At 37.4% G+C, this 21849-nt stretch overlaps 1 protein-coding gene across 4 annotated transcripts in view; it reads right to left on the bottom strand.

Annotated features, from left to right (window-relative positions):
• Positions 1 to 21630, bottom strand: part of TDRD3 (tudor domain containing 3) — a 153558-nt gene extending 131928 nt beyond the window's left edge. For 2 of the 4 annotated variants that reach the window (XM_072976644.1, XM_072976646.1), the window contains exon 1: positions 21594 to 21612. Coding sequence is in view for 2 of the 4 variants with exons in the window: in XM_072976648.1 (XP_072832749.1) it covers positions 20693 to 20733 (41 nt within the window). In the remaining 2 variants the exon portion in view is untranslated. Of the gene's footprint in view, positions 1 to 20692 lie in introns of all 4 variants that reach the window. The other 2 variants (XM_072976648.1, XM_072976647.1) reach the window with 2 other exon arrangements.
• Between the last annotated feature and the right edge of the window lie 219 nt (positions 21631 to 21849).

Below are 21849 nucleotides of genomic sequence, written 5' to 3'. Positions count from 1 at the left end.
TGGGTATCTTGTAATATATTCTTCATTTCTGAGATAATTTTGACATTTTTTTCTCTTTCTTTTCTGAACTCCATCAATTCTTTTTTATAATTTCTCCCTCTTTACTGTCCATTTCTGTTTTCAGTTTTTGAATTTCTGATTCAAGTGATTTTTCATATTCTCAAATGCTTGCTAGAATAAATTTAATTCTGTTTGGAGTATCAATTTATAGGTTTTTTTTATACTTCATAGTTGTTTGAGGAGAATTTTCCTTGATTAATTTGTGTACAAACTTATTTCCTGATTCAGAAACTATTTTTTTTTCATTTTTGTGTTGTTGACCTATTTTTACAGTATTTCTAGCCCAATGTTACCCTTTTCTATCAAAGCCAGATACTTTAATGGGGTGCTTGGTTGGTTTGTTTCCTTAAGGGGGGAGTGTGTATGTGGCGAAAGTAGTTTTTGTGAATCCTCCAATTTGTGATTCTACCATCTTGTAAGATTCTAACTTTTCTTTTTTCCCCCTCTTTACTATCCAGTTGCTAAAGGAAACCACTTCCTACCTTTTGTTTTTTTTTCTCTCCCAGAATTTATGTATTTGGAAATTATGCCTTTAAATAATGCTTAGTCTTTGAATTAGTCTTTTCAATCTTTTAAATGGAGTCTATCCCTTTAAATCACATACCTGTTCCTTTATAACCATCTGTCTCTTTAAGTTGCACGCCTGGCCCATTGTACAACAACCATCTCTTTAAATCTCCCACTAAGGCCCTTTATTTGGACCTGTCCCTCTAAGATGCACATAATTTGAAATAACTTCCTGAAACGTCAAGTTATTTCAGTATTTTCAGTTTCAGGGTAGATTTCATCTTTCTGTTTTTATCCTCAAGCCACTTACATCTCTCCTCTGTTTTTTCTATAGCCCTGAATCATCAAGCCCCACAGTGGGACAAGTCTGAGGTGGGAGTGTGTAGAACCATGGTGCTGGCATTTGTTAACTTTTTTTTTAGTCTTCATCAGCTATTTGATAATTTCAGCATTCTCTGTCTTCATATAATGTTGACAGTATGCTTTTACACAGAGTTTTCATAAGTATAGATTGAAGGGGAGATTTTGGAGGTTGTTTACTACACTACCATCATCTTATAACTATCAGATGTTCCAGTATGCTTTGTTCAATAAATGGATAAGCTGATTCTAAAATTCATCTGGAAATGCAAAGGATAAAGAACAGGAAAATTATACTGAAAGGAAAAATGAGAGCTGACACTTGTTGCTATCAGTACTACTATAAAGCTTCAGTAATTAAGACAGGGTGATACTGGTATGAGGAGAGTCAGATAGAACAGAATCATTTAGATGCACAGAATATGGTCCACAGATCTTCAACCAAAATGCCAAGTCAGTCCAACAAGGAAAGAAAATCTTTTTAACAAATGTTACTGAAAAAACTGAATACCTGTATAAAAAATAAATAAATAAAACTCAGCCTCTTTCCTGCTCCACATACCAAAATTAATTTGGTCATATACCTAAATATAGCCCTAAAGCTTCTGGAAGCAAACATAACAGTATTTTTACAAACTTGAAGTAGGTAACAATTCTTGGACAGGACATAAAATGCAATAATCACAAAAGAAAAAACTGTTAAAACTGATCTTCAACAAAATAAGTAATTCTAATATCAAAAAATACCATTAGTATATACAATGGAATAAAGATAGTCTCTTCAGCAAATGGTGTTGGGAAAACTGGACAGCAGCATGTAAAACAATGAAGCTAGAACACTCCCTTACACCATATACAAAAATCAACTCAAAATGGATTAAAGACTTAAGCATAAGACAAGATACAATAAACCTCCTAGAGGAAAACATAGCCAAACATTATCTGACATACATTTCAAAAATTTTCTCCTAGAAGAAATAAAAGCAAGAATAAACAAATGGGACCTAATGAAACTTACAAGCTTCTGCACAGCAAAGGAAACCAGAAATAAAACCAGAAGAAAACCTACGGAATGGGAGAAAATTTTTGCAAGTGAAACCGACAAAGGCTTGATTTCCAGAATATATAAGCAGCTCATACGACTCAATAAGAAAAAAATAAACAACCCAATCCAAAAGTGGGCAGAAGACCTAAACAAGCAATTCTCCAAGGAAGACATACAAATGATCAAAAAGCACATGAAAAAATGTTCAATATCACTAATTATCAGAGAAATGCAAATCAAAACTACAATGAGGTATCACCTCACACCAGTCAGAATGGCCGTCATTCAAAAATCCAAAAATGACAAATGCTGGAGAGGCCGTGGAGAAAGGGGAACCCTCCTACACTGCTGGTGGGAATGCAATTTGGTGCAGCCACTATGGAAAACAGTGTGGAGATTCCTCAAAAGACTAGGAATAGACTTACCATATGACCCAGGAATCCCACTCCTGGGCTTGTATCCAGAAGGAAATCTGTTTCAGGATGATACCTGCACCCCAATGTTCATAGAAGCACTATTTACAATAGCCAAGACATGGAAACAGCCTAAATGTCCATCAACAGGTGACTGGATAAAGAAGAGGTGGTATATTTATACCATGGAATACTATTCAGCCATAAAAACCGACAACATAATGCCATTTGCAGCAACATGGATGCTCCTGGAGAATGTCATTCTAAGTGAAGTAAGCCAGAAAGAGAAAGAAAAATACCATATGAGATTGCTCATATGTGGAATCTAAAAAACAAAAACAAAAACAAACAAACAAACAAAAACAAAGCGTAAATACAGGACAGAAATAGACTCACAGACAGAGAATACAGACTTGTGGTTACCAGGGGGGTGGAGGGTGGGAAGGGATAGACGGGGATTTCAAAATTGTAGAATAGATAAACAAGATTACACTGTATAGCACAGGAAAATATACACAAAATGTTATGCTAACTCACAGAGAAAAAAATGTGCCAATGAGTGTGTATATGTCCATGAATGACTGAAAAATTGTGCTAAACACTGGAATTTGACACAACATTGTAAAATGATTATAAATCAATAAAAAATGTTAAAAAAAATACCATTAGTAAAATAAATTGAAAAACCATAAATGGAAAAAATATTCACAGCATGTGTATCTGTCAAAAGATTTGTACCTAGAACACATAAACAATTCCTAAAAATCAACATTAAAAATCTAACAATCCAATTTTTTATAAGATAGGCAAAGACTCAAAAATAGAGACTTCAAAAAAGAATATATACAAATGGCCAATAAGCACATGAAGGAGTGCTCAACATCTTTAGTCATCAAGAAAATGCACATTAAAACCACACTTCTATATATAAAACAAATAAACAACAAGGACCTACTGTATAGCACAGGAAACTACATTCAATATTTTGTAATAACCTACAATGGAAAAGAATCTGAAAAAGAATACATACATATACATGTATAACTGAATCACTTTGCTGTACACATGAAACATTGTAAATCAACTATAATTCAGTAAAAAATAATTTTTTTAATAAAATAAACTTAATTAAATACAAAAAAAAAAACCCTCACAATGCAATGTCATTTCACACCAGCATGAACGACTAAAATTAAAAGGACTGAAAATACTGACTATTAGTGGGGAAATAAGAGAAACCAGGTCTCTCACACATTGTTGGTTAGAGTGTAAAATGTCACAGCCACTTTGGAAATAAAAGTTTAGCTATTTCTTGCAAAGGTAAACATAAATCTGCCCTATGGCCCATTAATTCCACTCTTAGAAATTTTATCCAAGAGAAATTAAAACATATGCCCACAAAAGAACACTTGTACAAGAATGGGTCACAGTCTTATTCCTAATAACCAGAAACTAGAAACAACCCAAAGTCTTCATCAACAGGAAAATGACTAAAAAATTATGCTATATTCAGATATGTAGTACTACTCAACAATAAAAAATAATAAACTACTGGTAAAGGCAAGAACATGAATGAATTTCAAAAACATGTTAAGTTATCAAACAAAAATTCCATTTTTATGATGTCCAATTACAGGAAAAATTAATTCAGGATGACAGATGTCAAAAAAAAAATGATCAGGGGCAACAAGCCAATGGAAGGAAAAGAGCATGAGAAAGCTCTTTGGGGTGATGGAAATGTTTTGTCTCTTGTTTGGGATGGTGGTTGCACAAGTACATACAGCTATCAAAACCTACTGCACTAAACACTTAAAAGCTGCACATTTTAATGTATGTTAATTATACTGCAATTTAAAAAGAAAAGTCCAATCATTTTATTTATTCAGTAAACATTTGTTGAGTCCCTACTCTGACAGACATTGTGCTGGTCCTGGGAATTTAAAGATGAAAAGAACATGGTCACTGACCTCAAATAAGTTCAGTTCCAGTGATATTTAGCTGACTTAAAGAGACAGACAAATAAATAATTATAACATATTGAGCTAGAGCTAGAATGTTACAGGAGCTCAGAGGAAGGACTTCCCATCAGAAAAGATTCCAGTAACAAGCGATGGCTTAAATGATAGGCAAGAATGAACTTAAATGGAGAAAAGCATTATGAGAAATGGTACAATGGCAGGATACAACATACCATGTACACGAGACAGCCACAAGCAGGTTGATGTTGTTAGCAAACATTATAGGAAGAGAGGAGCAAGAAAGGAGGCCAGAGAGAACCAAGAAGCCATACACACCTGTGTGAACACTCTTCATCCTGTGGGTAACAAGAGCTCAGGTTAGACAACCATGTTAGATAACTCATTCCAACGAGCATAGAAAAGATGGATTTAAGAGAGGAAACAAGAGTACCAGAGAGGAGGCTACTAACATGCTCCCAAGAATGAAGGCCGGAAATGGAAAAATATTTAGAAGGTAAAACTAATGGGATCAATATCTAATTTAAATATAAGAGAATGGTAAGAGTCAAAAATGACTAATATGACTGGAAAGATGGGTGTGCCACCGAGTAAGACAAAGTATAAATAGAAGAACTGGGAAAGAGGGCACAGCTAGGGGCATGGGGAGTTTGAGGTGCCTCTGTGACACTAGTTCAAATTGTGCAGCAACTGTTTCATAAACAAGGCTGCATTTTCAAATACAAGCCTAGGCAGATTTAGGAATCATCAGCATTATAAAAATTAGTTTAAATATAAAATCAAATGAGATTGATTAGTTAAAATAAGAAGAATAAGAAAGTGGAACAAAGACATAATTTTGGTAGTATTAACAGGAAAGGTAAGAAAAGGCAGAGAAGGGTGGAACAAGAATACTATAAAAAGATAGCAAATAAATAATCAGAAAGAGATGAAGACAACAAGAATTCTGCAGTCTTAGGGGATACAAGGAATAGTGAATTTCAAGAAGTAGGTTGGCCAATACCAATTGAGGCAGCAGAGGTGAGTAAGGAGAGGCCTAAACTGTACCTCACTGGGAGGTCACTGGTAACTTCAGCAAAAGCATTTCAATAGTGTGGAAGAAGCACAAGCCAGACTACAGCAGAAAACAGAACAGTAGGTATAGGTAAAAAGATGGAAAGTAATATGAAGACTGGAGCAGAGAAATCTAATATGAACACAATCATACATGTGCTCATCATTAAAACAGCAACTTTCAAACCAAAGAAAAATACCAGAAAAGGCATTTACAAAATAATTTCTTAAAAAGGGAATTCAGATCTTAGAAAAAAATGCCTTGCTTAATAACTATCTATTTATTAAATGAATGTTTTTAAGTATAGCCTCACTCACATATTGACTTAGAAATAGCACTATAACAAGAATGGACTTAGTGGTTGATCAGTTAATTAAAACAATGTCACTACTACTCTTCTGAAATCTAGATCTAAAAACCATGTTATGAGGACTTTATCTTCCTTTAAAAAATCTTTACACTTAGATACCTTATTTATTGAAGGGATCAGTTGAAATAAAGCAGGTCATTTTTGCTATGGTATCAATCACACCATGTTAAATCTTAAATTTATCGACTTACAAAGCACAATTTTTGAGGCATCCAATAAACTTATGAACTCTTAAATAAAGGACACCAAGAAACAACAACCAGCACTAATACTAACAAATAGTATTAACTGATTTTACTTTTAAACTGGGGCACAGTAGGGGTGAGGAGACAAGTCAGGAACACTGACAGCCAGAGTTCGCCACTTCTTCAATTCTTAAGGGAATTAAGAAAAACATCACCGATGACATTTACCTCTAAAGAATATGTTTTCTTTAAACTGTTCCTGCCTGAGTATTGATCTCCTAACCCATCCTTGAAATAAAAGCCAGAGTGATCTTTTTTAAATCCAGCAAAACTGATCTTTCATGGCCCTGATTTAAAACTTTCAGTGGATCTCTGGACCAGCGTGGTTCCCAGGAGATCCATTAGGGTCATCCATTTGAAGTCTGGCCATTTGAGACAAGGAAGCAATTTATTTGCATACATCTCACCTCACAATTTGGTATGTAAAATTAATCATGATTTTTGCAGAAAAGTTAATGTATTCTTCAAAATTATTATATTATTTAAGTGTGTGGATAAGCTATAAAGATTGCATTGGTCTCTTTAATTTTGCTAAAATGCAAGGCCTGGTTTCCTCAGCAATGGCATTTGCCTATTATTGGTTACGTTTGTTAAATGGCATGCTTGCTTGTAATCACTGTATTAGTTATAGCTCCAGTACGCTGAAGTAGTTAGCTGAAATGTGAAAGTTAATGAAACAGTAATGTGATTTTTATAATCAGAGTAATGTCAAAAATGGAAACTGTGCACTGGATCCCATTGAATATGAACCTCTATGTGGTGGGACTGGATTCTACAAGTTTGAGGACACATTTCCAAAATGAAAAAATAAGAATGAGGATGGCAACAGATACTGAAAAACAGTATTTTTTTGGACGCTTTCACATCTAGTCCCTTAAACAATGTCACAAAACTTCATCAATTTTGTCAAACCAAGGCATGAAGTTATTTTTTCCATAAATTCAATTAATGTAAATCTAAAATAATCAGATTGTTACAGATAAATTGGGCTAATTGAAATATGAATGATTATCAAATATATTCTGTTATTTAAAGGCAAACGTCTATATTTACTCAGGACTGATATGTTTTAAGAGGTTTTTCAACCTCACATCCATTCTGTTTTCTTCCCTTAAGCAGTACTGATTTGATTAAAAATTATCTATGGTCTAGGTTTTCTATAAAATTCAAAAGTTGTCCGGATGTGACAGAAGTTCTCAATTGAAACCAACGAAGGATTTCTATCTGTCCTAGGACATAAAAGGAAAGTTCTGTTAAAATCATTAGACCATTTCAAAAACGCCTGACAATTCTGTATTTGATAGAAAGCCCTGCTGCAAGTACTGGCACATACCTATAAAATAGTTAGGATTTATTAATCTGTGAGTCACACCAGTCATTACAAGTGAGGATAAAAATAAGAACTGTAGTTGTTTTGAATAGTTATTTTTGACAAATATTGGACAAGTAACATGTACTACTTGTTCAAACTTCAGTGTTTTCTAAGCAGTGGCATACTAATAAATCTATTTCACTAATTACTTAGGGCAGAAATCAGCCCTAATGAACGGTCAGATGGCAGAATGTAGGTTTTTCAGGTCTTAGGATCTCTATCACAACTACTTAGCTCTGGCACAAAAGCATGGTTTGATTGTTGAGTTCCAATAAAAGTTTACAGAAACAAGCAGTGGGCCAAATTTGGCCCACAGGCCCTAGTTTGCCAATCCCTTACTTAGGGTTAAAAAAAGCTTTATAATCTTTCTTTCTTCAAAAATTGGACTCAGACTATACTTCTCTCAAAAATGTATTTAATCTTAAAAAAAGTATATTGCCCTATAAATTTACATATTACATAACTGGCTTCAAATTTCTGAGGAGGAGATCCCATTACTCAAGTAAAATTCTTATTTACAAAACTAAAAGGCAAACACTTAACAACAATCAACACTTCAACAAGATGTGAAATTATCTGCTTTCAGCTCCTGAGACTTACTAAATTGATAGCCATAATAAGAGACTGAATATTGATAGTTTCCTCTGTCAAACGTCTATTCTTCCTTTACAAGTGCAATAATTAATATTATGTGAAATGAATATTCTATCTATCTGTACCACTTTATCTTTAACTTGAAACACTAAGATTTATAAGATTACCAAATGGTAAGATATACTTTATTATGAGATTAAAAATCCATAAGATATAAAGACTTTTGTCTTTATCAAAGGAACACTTTTAGAGACTATGCAACATATTCTAAAAGACAACAACTTTTTCCAGAAGTGACACAACATCAGAAATCCATATATGTGCTAATCACATGAATTTTCACTGGCAACAACGAGTCCAGGGTTAACATATAATAGGAAGAACCGCAAGTACTTACTGGGCACTCAGCATGCGACAAGCCATGTTCTAAGTACTCTGCATGTATTAACTCACTGATACTCAGAATTATACTATGGAGTAGGTGTTATAATTGGCACCATTTAACAAGTGAGAAAACTGAGGCAACAAGCAGTTAATTACTATGATCAAGGTTATAGCTACTCAGTGGCAGAAACAAGACGGACCCTGGCTCAAGAGAGCTGGACTTAAGAGCCCATGCTTTTAACCACCGACCACACTGCTTCTCAAGAAGCAGGTATAAATTTAATTGAAGACCAAGGGTACATAGTGGTTTTTCTGTAACTATTTTTTTCTCATAATCCCTCATGATAATCCAGATTTGTGATATAATTCTAATTATTTAATTCCAATTAACTAATAATTCTAACAAATTTTTAACTGTTCAAAACCAAGTAATTTATTAATCTCAGTTTCAAACACAAATCGATTCAAGCTTGCAAACCTGTTCCTAGCTAACACCTCACCTTCACAACGTGGAATTTTGGCTAACCGAAAAGTTCATATATATTGGGTACTTAGGAGAAAAAAAACAAAAATTGGTGCTGCAAGGCAATACTAGGCAGACCAAAAGAGCAACATCATACTGAATACAACAAAAACATTTAATCAAACATTAGGCTATTTTCCAATTTAACAGTATGTGTCTTCAATACACACAAATCTGTAACATGTTTTTAATATATACTTTTACCTAAAGCATTAAAGCACTACCAATAACTATAAACAATTCAATTTACACATGAAAGTTATTGTGATAAGGTAAAACATTTTAAAAGACCAACATTCCAATTCAATTTTATTTTCCATAAAAACATGTTGAGGGAGGAATAACTGAAATCACGTCAAGCAATGTCAACCAATATGATAAAGGCACAATAAGTCTCTTAACACCGACTGTAAACTATTAGTTCATAACTAAAAGTATATAAAGTTACAAAATACATTAGAAAGGTATCTCAAACAAGAACATCCTTTAATGTGCCATACGAAGTATCAGCAACATGATTAACCAAGAAGGCGCACAACCACCTTTTGAAGCAACTATAATATATATATACTACTAATTATTATGGAATGACATATAATTAGGGAAAGAGGGACTTGCAAGCTGAAAAGTCCTTTACAAACATGATTATCATTAAAAATAACACAATTTTTGAAGAAGAAGATGAGTAAATTAAATCAAAAAGTATGAAAGGCCAAAAAATAGTGCCTCATTCATTCATACCAATTCATGCAACTTTACCATAATTTGAACAGTATCACTGAGTGAAAAATTCAAAATGTGTCCAGGTAGAACACATGGCCCACGTGTCCATACATCAGTGCAGTGCCAATTCTCAAACTCTTTGTTAGTGCTCCAGGATGGGATAACCACAGAAACTGAAGTAAGCATTTAGAAACTTTTAGAGCAATCTGACATTGCTGACAGATTTTTTAGTTTACAAAAGCACTGATCTGTGAAAAAACAGGTATTTTAAAAACTAACAGATAATCTGAGAATCACTGAACACGTTTCTGAGACTCCCTTTTGGGCAGATGTGAGCCTAAGCTCCTGGAAGCCAAGGACACAGTGTGTGCCACCATTCCCCCAAGAGAACGGACTCTAAGGCTCTCTGCTGTCACTCCTTTTCCTGTCAACTAAAACCCAGACATGGTAGAGCTGCCATGGCCATGAAGACAATGACAGTGCCCTGGAGCAGTGCTTCTCAAACTTTAATGCACAGAAGAATCACTGGGAGAATTCTGTTAAAATGCAGGCGCTGATTTACTAAATTTGTAATGGAGACCGAGATTCTACATTACAAATCAACTACCAGATAATGCCAATGCCGCTGGTGTGAGGCCCTCGCTTTAAGTAGCAGGGGTGAGTGGACAAAGCAGCAGTAAGATAGAGGGAACCTGGCTCCCTAAATGACAGCACAAAGCAGAAATCCCCATCACTCAGGGTTGTTTTGTGACAGAGGAAAATGAGCCTACCTTCTTTAGCCCTCTGTGATGTGGGATCTCTTTTATACCAGCCTAGCCTTCAATCTGACTAATACAGAGCAGTTTTTTAAATACTACAAGGATGTATCTTTGGTCAATTTTTCCATTTTAATTAAAATAATATCAGAGTAAATGCTTATTTACATAAGCATAAACTGGCAAAAACTTCAAGGCCCTATTGCTCTTTCCAGAGAATCAGACTTCAGCATGAACAAGATGATTTCTTTCATGTATCACTCAAATATTAATTCCTTTCTCATTACCCTGTACCCATTAAAGTCTACACCACTACACTAGATTATCTATTTCATGATGTCAAATCAAAATCTCAATTTGTTAAACTCTCTATTTGTTAATAAACTACATCTAATTATATGAAGATATCTCTAATTGTGAACTATCACTGCATAGGAAATCTTTGTAACTGGCAGAAATTTTAATGAGTATAATGGTAGCTGTCTTTGGGTAGCAAAGAACAGCTAGATATATACACCAACAAAGTTACATGTTATTTTGAGAAATCACTCTGCAAAAACAAGGATGTAAACACAGACACAAAAAAGAGCACTGAAATTTCATAGTATTGGTATAGCAATTAATTAGGTATACAAAACACTTTTATTATTTATCAATTTTAATTATCAAAGAAACACCTAAGTAATATATGCTTTTAAGAACTTCTGATGAATGCGTAACTAATTAAATGAACAAGAGAAAAAATAGCAAAAACAAAGAAAATAAGCACAACCAGAAAAAGCAGTCAAAAAATTTATCAGCAGCACCAAAATAAGGAAGAAGTACATCCTGATCCCATAAAACCTCAAAATATAGCAAGCAAAGAAAATTCAGATGGAGCATAAGTGCTGAGGAAAAAAGTCAAATACACACAATCCTGGGAAAATCTCAAATACACACAATCCTGGGGAAATCTCACTATTACTCATAATTTAGAGTGAAGCAGACTAAGGAATCAGCAGGCAGCCTGGACAAAAGATCATGGTGAAACTCTAGGACTAGAAGCCCCTACATACCAACTTAGGCCCTCAGCTCAGGCAGAAAAGGCCACTAGTGAGTGTCTGCCATTCCGAGTATGGTAAACTGAAAAAGGATACTGAGAAGGAGCCTATTTCACTCGCTTTGTGTCCTCACTAGTAACATAAACAAGATCTATTCTGGTGTTCATAATTTAAACAACAAAAGGGCAATGTGTGCTTGGCAGCGTCTTCACATGGACTGGAACCCTATGCCAGTTTACTAGACTACAAAGTGCCTTAACGCCCACTTTCTTGCCTCATCGAAGGGCCCGGAATGAATTACACTCTCATCATCCTAACACATTTCTAATCAGGGTTCCCTGGCTAACAAGTAATTCTAAAATATCAAAAAGACATGTAAAAATTAGTACCGTATTTCATAAATATCAAATGTATAAAGAAATAATTAGGATCTAGGACAAACATAGGTATATAAGATTCTGAAAACAGTTACTATTAACATTGCTTTGAGAGAGAACATTTCAAAGCCCCTACAAAACAGGTGGTTGTCCCAAGCAAAGAAATTTTATCAACATATTTCAAAATCTACATCGAACTGAACACAAATACATACCTGTAAGTATATGTTTTTATATTCAGTTAGAAATGTTATCAATAGTGAAATATATGTGTATAGGCACTTCTGTAGAGATTACAATTTTATAAAACTTTTTTTTTCATTTCACTACATTCATTTCAGAAATAACAATTTTCTACTCCATAAGAAGCTTGAAGAAGTTTCGTATTCCTGGACAACACAAAAACAGTATAATGAAAGATACCAAGACTAATTAAATGACACTAACATTCACTCTACAAGCATTTAAGTGTCTACTGTATACCTCACACTCTGCTAAATGCTAGGAATACTAAAGAAATATGAAAAGACTTGTAAGCTCCTTGCCTTACAGGAGCTTACAAAATAATAGGCATCAATGAAACCATTTTAACTAATAAGAAAAGCCAAATACTCTTTATTTCTTTAAATATAGAATCAGAATACATTTAGAGCAACAGGAAGAATTATTTCATTAACTTTATCATGATTATCTATTAACTCTCCGGACACTTAAACTTACACAAGTCACTATTTCTCTCTCAAAACAATACTTAAACGGAATCAATTCAAAATTCATTATAAAATGTTGGCTTAATTTATTTAGCAATTTTTTCATCAATATTTATGTTTAATGTTTCATAGTAGGTATTTTTCAAACTTAAGGTCCTGCCCACAAACTTAGCAAAATAACAATGTTTTTCTTAACATCTTCACTTAATATCCACAACAGATTGTCTTCTGAAAAGCTGCAAATCAGTTTTATTTGCATTTTATATTTAGAGGCGTTTTGGGGAGAATTTTTTTTAAAAAGACCTCCAGATACGTAAATTTATAAGGAATACTTTTAAAACTGCTCTCAGTCTCTAATACCAGCAAGTCAATAAATTAACACTGACCTAATCAAATAATCTTGCCATAGAACTCTTAGATAGATGTCCTTTTTCTCTTCTTAGAAAGGTCAGTGAGGGAAAGGGTATATATAGCTCAGTGGTAGAGTGCATGCTTAGCATGCATGAGGTCCTGGGTTCAATCCCCAGTACCTCCCTTTAAATAAATAAACAAATTTAATTACCTCTCCCCCAAAAATAAAAGAAAATAAAAAATTAAATTAAAAAAAAAGACTTAAGTATAAGACAAGACATTATAAACCTCCTAGGAGAGAATATAGACAAAACACTCTCTGATACAAAGGTCAGTGACTTCATAACACATTCCAATGCTTTCTCCCCCTCTCTGGCAGCTCCTTGGAAGCTAATAAAAATGTTGAAATTCCTCAGTGCTTGAACCTAGCCTCTTCCTATTCAAAGCTAGTGTTTAGATCATAGATCACTGCTGTCTTTGTCTAACAGACATATAATGCAAGCCACTTAATGTAATTTTAAATTTTCTAGTAATCACATTTTAAAAACTAAAGAAGAACAGGTGAAATTCATTTAATTATGTATTTTAATACAATATATTAAAAGTATTACCTCGGAATATAAACAATATAACAATTAATGAGATATTTACATTTATTTTTTGTACTAAGTCTTCCAAACTCTGTGTATTTTACATTTACAGCACATCTGAATTTAGACTAGACCTATTTCAAGTGTTCAGTAGCCACATATAGCTAATGTCTATTATACTGGACAGTGCAGCCTTAGATGATCTCATCCACACACTGCTTCAATTAACTACACTCAAATGACCACAAATTTGTATCTTTAACTCTGTCTTCTGAGTGCAAGATTAGTATTTCCTAACACCCAATTGGCATCTTATTTTAGATGACTCAGAGGCACCTCACACTCAAATAATGTCCAACTTTGATTCAAGATCCACCCATCAGAAACGTGGTCCACTCCTGATAGTCCCTAAATAACTGTACTGTAATCAATTCGAGTATATAAGCCAGAAACCAAGAAGTCAACTCTGACACTTCCTTCTTTCTCACTCCCATATCCAATCCATCAAAAAGTTCTGTTTCACCGCCTAAATATCTCTCAAATCAATCTATTGCTCTCCATCTCAATTATCATCACCATTCCATCCATTTACTCCTGCCTAGCTCCAATCCATTTTCTTCAATGCAAGGACACCTCAAAATTTAACTAAGATGTTCCTACTTTAACCATCCTCTAATAAAACTTTTCAACTGATTTCTGTTGCCTAAAACAAAACAAAACTTCCCAAGACCTGCAAGGCCCACGTTACATGATCTAGTCCCTGGGTATCCCCCAGCCCCATCTCACTACACCACCTCTCTGTCTTGCCCTGCGCTAATACTAGTACTTCAGTCCTCTGTACTCACCATGCTCCCTACTGCCATATGATCTCTGCATATGCTGCTTTCCCCTAATTTAATCTAATTCCCACTTTTCCTCCAAATCTCAAGGAAGCATTCTTGACCATGAAGACACCAAATTTCACTTTTATAAACTCTTACAGAGCCATGTCCTTTCTCCTCTCTAGTATATTTTACAAATGCAATATGTTAGAATATGTAATAAATGGCTTTCTCTTTCACTATCTGATCATACTAAAAGAAAGTGTCTGCTACAAGAAGTTCAATTATTACTTGTTGAATGACTGTTTGTGTTCCTAGACAAAGACTAGACACAATATTAAGATGGCATAAACAACATAGCCTGCTTATACATCATTAGTTCTTGAAAGCCTTCCAGACTTCCCAAGTCTGGGTAACTGCTCTCAACAACACTCTGAAAGCAAAACACCAGTATATAATAGGTTTAAATTCTGCCTGTCTTATACATCATCCCAACAACAAACAATGTACCTTGTAGATAAGAGGCATAAATACTTAGAATATGTATTTCAGTATACACATTATAAGGTCATATATTTCTCTCATTATTGCAAAGACAGATTTACTGTTATAAAGATACAACTTCAGTAGCACTACACTGAGATGAGGGTAGCTATTTGTCTCTATGTTAAAGGCTGTAAAACTGTAAAATGTGTGAGAAGCATTCATGTGTGCACACAGACACACCCATCAAGCAGGGGTGTGACGCCTGCAGGGGTTACAGTACTAAAGCATGTGTGAGCTCTGTCCAGCCCCAGAGCACAACCTGAGTCTTTCCTTTCTCTACATCACTAATGTGCTTCTCTGTTACCATTAGCTTTGACACCTTGTTATTACTTTATCACCACCCGTTTCTTGCCCTCTCTTCTCTGCTTTTCTTTGTCATTCTATGACTTCACAAATGTTTCTCAACTTTTACATGAAAAATTTTCCATTGCTGGGCATGCCGTCTGCTTCTCCTAAAAATTATCCAGAGGTAAAATGTTTGTTCTACAGCTACTTCCAGATTCTACACCTTACAAAAAGCCAAAATTTCTAGATAGATGAGGCTTAACCGTAACATTATGTCAAAATGCCAATATTTTCCTTTTGTCAAAAGGAGAAAGCAAAAGCCAAAAAAAAAAAAGATACAGTTACATTTTTATGGCTCTTGAAATGTTACTATGCAATTTTTACTTGATTTAGCAAATGCTGCTGTGTGAGGGGAGAAAATTATCTTCAACTTGCTGAGGTAGCAAGTTTTTTATACCCCCTCTATGCTTTACTGCTTAGCCAAGTCTACAAGCAGTTGAAACTAGATTTATAGGTTATCCACCAAAAAAAGAAGAAAAAAATCACTGCAAATAGAAGCTTCAAACCTGAAAACTTGCTTAATTTAACAGAGTATCCAGTCGTTTTTGGCAGTTTACAATATCAACAGAAGCAACCAGGTAACATGTAACATGCTTTGAGACAGGTCCATGATGCTTATTACGTTTGAACATTATAACTGCATAGTATAAACCAAAGAGATAGTTATAAATGCTCATTAAAGAAACAGGAAATATTTCAAAATGGAAAAAATGTCTCCAGAAAGCTCTCCTGAAAACCAAATACAAAGCAACTGGTTTCCTCTAGAGTTTTTCAGCATGATCTATTACTCTGTTTCATCTAAGAAGTGTTTTAACAGTTCGAATTCTCTTCAAGAGAGTGCCAAGAATACATGTATATCAAAGTGTAATGATAAAGTATTTTATAATTCTAGAAAATAAAAAAATCCTGCACTTAACACACAACCTTATAAAGAACCACCAAAATTCTTTACAAGTACACCTATGCCTAAGAGTTATGCTGGAGTAACATGAGGGAGCAAAACCTCTGATACCCTTATGCACAACTACTACCAACAGTACATTATATGAAAGTGTAGTTATATTTATGATGCTACAAAAGCTGTTCCTCACTTAAAGGCTGAGCTCATTCACCAGCAATCTCCTGGGGGAAAAGGTGTGCCTCTCAGAAAACAAACATGAAAAGCACAGGGACAGGCTACAGAACAGGAATCTGACTTTCTTGGTCTTATCATTAATGTGTTTGGGAGGAAGTTTTTAGGTAACGGAATGTGAAAAGAAGCTCTCCATCTGTGGACAGGTCAAGAGTTAAGAATTAAAAATTCCAGTAAAAGGTCCTGACGTTGCTCCACCTCCCTGGAGCAGCTCTGAAGGCAACATGTGGAATGACAGGGCAGGTTGCTCAAGACAAGAAAGCCATTCATTAGCAATACTTAATTGCATATATACATATATATTCTTAATTATATATGCTTAATTAATAATAATTAATGCTGCCATTGTGCTTCTTTTTTTCTCTATTTTTCCAATAAATATTCTTCTCTAGTACTGTTTTGATAAAGATTTCTATACCTGTAGCCTTTCTTAGTTGTTCAAAGGTGAAACAAAGGGAATGGAGTTTGGTACACACTTGGGCCAAACATATCAGTATCAAAGAGAGATAAACCCAAAAGGGAAGGTGAAGTTCAGGCAGGACAAGATAAGAAAGGGTCCCTTGTGTTCATCCTCTCTTTCCCCTCCATCTCTGCTCTACCCACAAAACAAATAAACAAACAAAATCCTCAAAGCACAACCAGGTTAATCTTCGATGTTATAAACCTAGGGCTTCTAAGAAAATATGTTCTTTCAGAATAAAATGTAAACACATTATTTCTAATACTACCTTATAGTATCATCAACTCAGAACTGCTATATAAGGCAAAAATAAACAACATAGTGCCTTACTTCTTCTGATAATCTTAGACTTCAAAAAACAGAATTAATCAGGTTTTCAGAAAAGCCTAATCAGCAATTAAGTGAAATGGTAAAAGTTTCTTTGATTCCAATATCATCACTCTTCAGAATAAGCACCTTATCTTTCCCAAAGAAGGGAGTAAATTTACGTATCGCAAAGTGCTTTAATCCAATTTCAAACTGTAAAATGTGTTATACTTGACCAACAATTTAAATTAGAAGTTATCACCAGGGCTTGTGGAAATAAGTACTGGATCTTTATTCCAGACACTGGGGCTCTATTCTTGGTTCTGCCACTTACAACTCTGAGCAAATTGTTGATACCAGTGTTTAAGTTTCCTTATCTGCACACTGAGGGAGTTAAGCTATACATTCACTAATTCTATGGAAAATGCCTTTTAAAAAATAAACAGATGATTATGTTCCCCTAACAAGCTTTTTATTTTAAAAAAAAATTTTTTGAAAAGCTGATATTTCTTTTTTTAAAAAAATCCAAAAGGTTAGTAGAAATATACAATTCCCCCTTGAGGAAATTTTCTCCAAAGAGAAAAAAACAAAAGGCAAAGAGTTACATAAATCTGTTATCCAGACAAATGTAGAGTCAAGTATCTTTGCTCACTTGCTATTCCATGTATGTAAGGAAGCATTACAAAGGACCAATATATCATTTCATGCAATATTTAAACACAGTTACTGTATTTCCCATACTGCAGAAGAATCTGAAACTTTTAAGTTCAAATCAGCAAAACCTAACACTTTGTGATACTGACCACTAAGGAAAAAAATTACTGTAAGGGCTATCAGAGTGGCTACTGTTGGGAGTTATATCTTAAAATACTGATTTTTGTGGGAGTTCTAATAAAGATTAAAGACATAAAAGAAAAAATGCTCAAAGAAAAACACAAACTGTAATAATAGATCAATCAATATTAATTACCTGAACCCCGTGAAGATCACATTTCAGCACTAAATATTTCCCTAACCTACTAGGTGAAGCTGACCGAATATATAATAATTGTTTAGGTGTTTTAACATCTATTTCTTTTGAAGTCCTACAAGTAATTAAGTGAATAAACCAAGTTACTAAGAAAAATGATTTTGTTGGTAACAACAGAGAATCCCAAAAGTCAGAGGAAACTCAGGATGTCAGAACTAGAATGAGTTGGTCAAAGCTGTTCTATGTTGAGAAATTCTCCTTCCAGTGCTCTTCTCTGCATGTTAATATAAAAAAAAATCTCTACTTAAAGATAAGTCTAATAAGCCACCTATAAGACTAAGACATCTTCTTGTCTTCTTCAGCACCAATCTAGCTTGTTCAAGACCCATCAGGAATTTCGTGCAATTCCCAAATTTCTAGAAAGACAGTGTTATGAGCCCCACAGACTACTCCTGCCTTTGGGAGGTCCTGCTGTACAAAAGCAACAGTCTCATGAAAGAAACATGTAAATGTGTAATTTGCAACACAAAGTGGCAAATGTTACAATATAACATTGAGGGGAATTTATAACAAAGTAACAAAGACAGGAGGACCTTGGGGAGAGACCCTGTTTAGGGAATTCTTATTGGCAGGGGTATTTGTTTGCATCCAAGGTCAACCGATCAGACTTTAATAAGAACCTACAATGTAGTGAGCTCCCTGGTGGTACAGAAAAACATAAGATGAAGTTTCCCACCCTTAAGGATTTTAGAGTCCAAGGAAGAACAATTTAGTATGAGTCTGGAACCAAAATAACGAGATTGGCCTTTCTAATGGGGGGGGGGGGTAGGAGTCAGGGGAATCATGTTGGAAAGCAGTAAAAGAATAAGCTTGTAAATGAACTCATACAACTTGTTTGAAGAACTAAGGCTCAACCTAAGGAAGAATGGGGAAAAACTCAAATAGAAGAGTGATCCAAGATTATTCAAGACAACCCTGTGAGGTAAAGAAACTGAATGTAGAAATTCCAGTTAAAAGAACAAAAATAAAACTGAAAAAGGTGACAGGGAAATATACACAAAACGTTATGGTAGCTCACAGAGAAAAAAACGTGACAATGAGTGTGTATATGTCCATGTATGACTGAAAAATTGTGCTGAACACGAATTCGACACATTGTAAAATGATTATAAATCAATAAAAAATGTTCAAAAAAAACTGAAAAAGGTGAGCTTTTAACTCTAGTTTGCCATGTTGTGTTCCATGCAAAAAAAAAACTGTTAAGAAAAATAACATTTAAAAGCGCTAGATGTGGAACCAGACCTCTGGCTCACCATTCAGCTCCAACACTTTCCAGCTGTGTCATTTTTTAAGTTACTTTAACAGTTCTATGACTCTATCTCTTTGCCTGTAAAATGGGGTGCCTGTAGAACCAGAAGCAGTCTTCAACGCACAGGTGCTATAAGAGCACTTTAATCAAAAACTTTATTCACAAAGTCCAATCCATCCTTTAGATACTTGCAGTCTCCATAATCTGGCCCCAAACTTTTAAGGTCTTAATCCTCACTGGACACCCTTCCACATCCAGGAACCACAGGGATCTAATGTCAGCGCTGCAAACCAATAAGCCCTTTCCTACTTCTGTGCCTCATGTCCAGGGGTTCTGTATTTAGAAACTGTCTTTTCCTCACCATCTTTCAAAACCCACTTCTCTAGGAAACTAACTCTCCTTCCTCTTCAATTCCACATTTACCTGCTCCTTTGTACAATTTGCCACTATCTCCCCTGTTTGTGTATTTGTTGTTTTAAGGCCTCCCTCTCTCCTCTTTTCACTAAGATAGTGAACTTTCAGAGAGCAGAGGCAAATCTTCAACCTCCTTCCCACTTCTCAGCCCAGCCTGTGCCTATGCAGGCCTGGAAAAGCGTTACTGAATTAAACTGGATGTTTTCAACCCAAATGGCCGAAGTTCCAGAAACAGCTTAATGCTGCATAATTTTTTTGTTTTCAGATCCTAAAACCATGACACGAAACGTCTTTAAAAATCAGAACACGGCTGTCCTTTCGAGAAAAGTTCTCCGGAGCACCCACAGGAGTTGACAATGCGGTCATTCTGAGCTTCAGAAGTTGTGTGCGTGCTGCGGAGGGCAGCTGGAGGGCGGCTTCCCCCTGCTCCGTGCTGCACTTTGGAATAAGGAGAAGGGAGAGGCGGCCCAGCGGCAGCACGGGCTGAGCTCCGCTCCGCTCTGCCCTCGACTTCCCGCGGACCCGCGGGCTCCGGCCGCGCTCGTCCCTCTCCGCTGCACCTGGTTCTCTCGCCCTCGCGTCCCCTCGTCCCGCCGCAGCAGTACCTCCCAGGGGCGGCGCGACCGCGCTACGAATTCCCCGGGGCGGCGCGGCTCGGGCCTGGGCCGCCGCCCGGCCCGCGGCCCCCGGCCTCTCCTCAACCCGCCGCCCGCACCCACGGCCCAGGCCGCGCCGCCGCCGCCCGGAGGGGAGCTGGGGGACTCGCTCGGCTCCGCGTGGCGCCGGGGGCGGAGCCGGCCCGGAGGGCCCAGGGAGAGGCCGGGGGCGGGCGGCGGCCTCCGCCTACCCCGACACGCACCCCACCGCCCCCAACCCCCAACCCTCCTCCGGGCCCCGGCCCGCGCCCGCGGCCGGGCGGCCGGCGGGACTCGCCACTTACCAACCCGCCTGGGACAACGCCGCCCTGGAGACCTCGGCCATGGTAGCTGCTTAGGCCGGGGGTGGTGGGGGGCTCGGGTGGGGGTGGGGGGAGGCCTGCTACTTGAGACCCCAAAAAAAGAAAAAGAAAAAAGAAAGAAAAGAAAAGAAAAAAACTCCTCTGGTCGGCTCTACAACTGGGCATGCTCAGTGCGCCCGGCGCTTCCGCGTGCAGGTTCCGCTCGCCGCGTTTTCCGAGCGGCCGCAGGGGCCGGCCTGGCGTGGGGCTGCGAGGCTGCGGCGCGCCGGAGGCGGCGATCTGCCGGGGTCGGCCGGGGCCTGCAGGTCGGGGCAAGACTGTCGGCAGGGACCCCGAGTCGCCCTCTCGGCCCAAGGCCGGTTACGTTTTGTTTGGGGGCACTTCCCCGAAACTAGTGGGGCGGTTCTTTGTAGAGCAGAAAGTAAGTCCGCGTTTCCAGCGCCGACAGGCGGTCACCTCAGAGAGGGCAGCACAGAGCTAGAGCCGAGGCGGCGGGAAAGCGCTTCCAGCTCGGCGCTAAGGCCCTCTTTCCTACCGGGAATTCAGAGGAAGGGTGTTCCCAGCCCACTCTACGAAGGAGGGACGTTTACTTTCTTAGAAACACTCGCTCCACTCACTCCCCGTTTCGATCTGCCCGGATGCCAAGGGCAAAAAAATGCATAACCAGGTTTCCTCGACTCCCCACTGCGAAATCTGACTGTGCAGGTCCCACGCCACAATGCAAGTAAATGAGTCAACCCGAGAAAAGCTGCGCTTAAGGGCCATGGGAAAATCGGGCAGTTGTGTCGGTGCTTGTTTTTCCTGTCGCTCTCCCACTGGGCCCGTCCAGGTCCCGGCGCGGCCCTCTGATACTGCCACGGGCACTACGAGGCCTACCACCCACCGGCCACCTGCGGGTGCCCTTCTGGCTGTCGGGAGGACTGAGGCGTAGAGACAGGTCCCGAGTGGGCATGCGCGGCGCGGCGGCGCCGAGCGGCGCGAGGGACGCTCCAATGCGATTGGGCGGTCAAGACCTACACCAGCCAATCGGAGGAGCCAGATGAAGGGGCGGTGGGCTGAGGAGACACTCCCTGAAAGTTTGCTCCACCCTCTATGGTTTTTCATTTCTGTGGCTGCGGGCGGAGAAGGACGCTTCTGAG

The sequence above is a fragment of the Vicugna pacos genome, chromosome 14, assembly GCF_048564905.1.
Source record: "Vicugna pacos chromosome 14, VicPac4, whole genome shotgun sequence".
In the NCBI taxonomy this organism is placed as follows: Eukaryota; Metazoa; Chordata; class Mammalia; order Artiodactyla; family Camelidae; genus Vicugna; species Vicugna pacos.
Note: the sequence above shows the minus strand (reverse complement) of the source record. Positions and strands in the feature narration are given on the sequence as shown.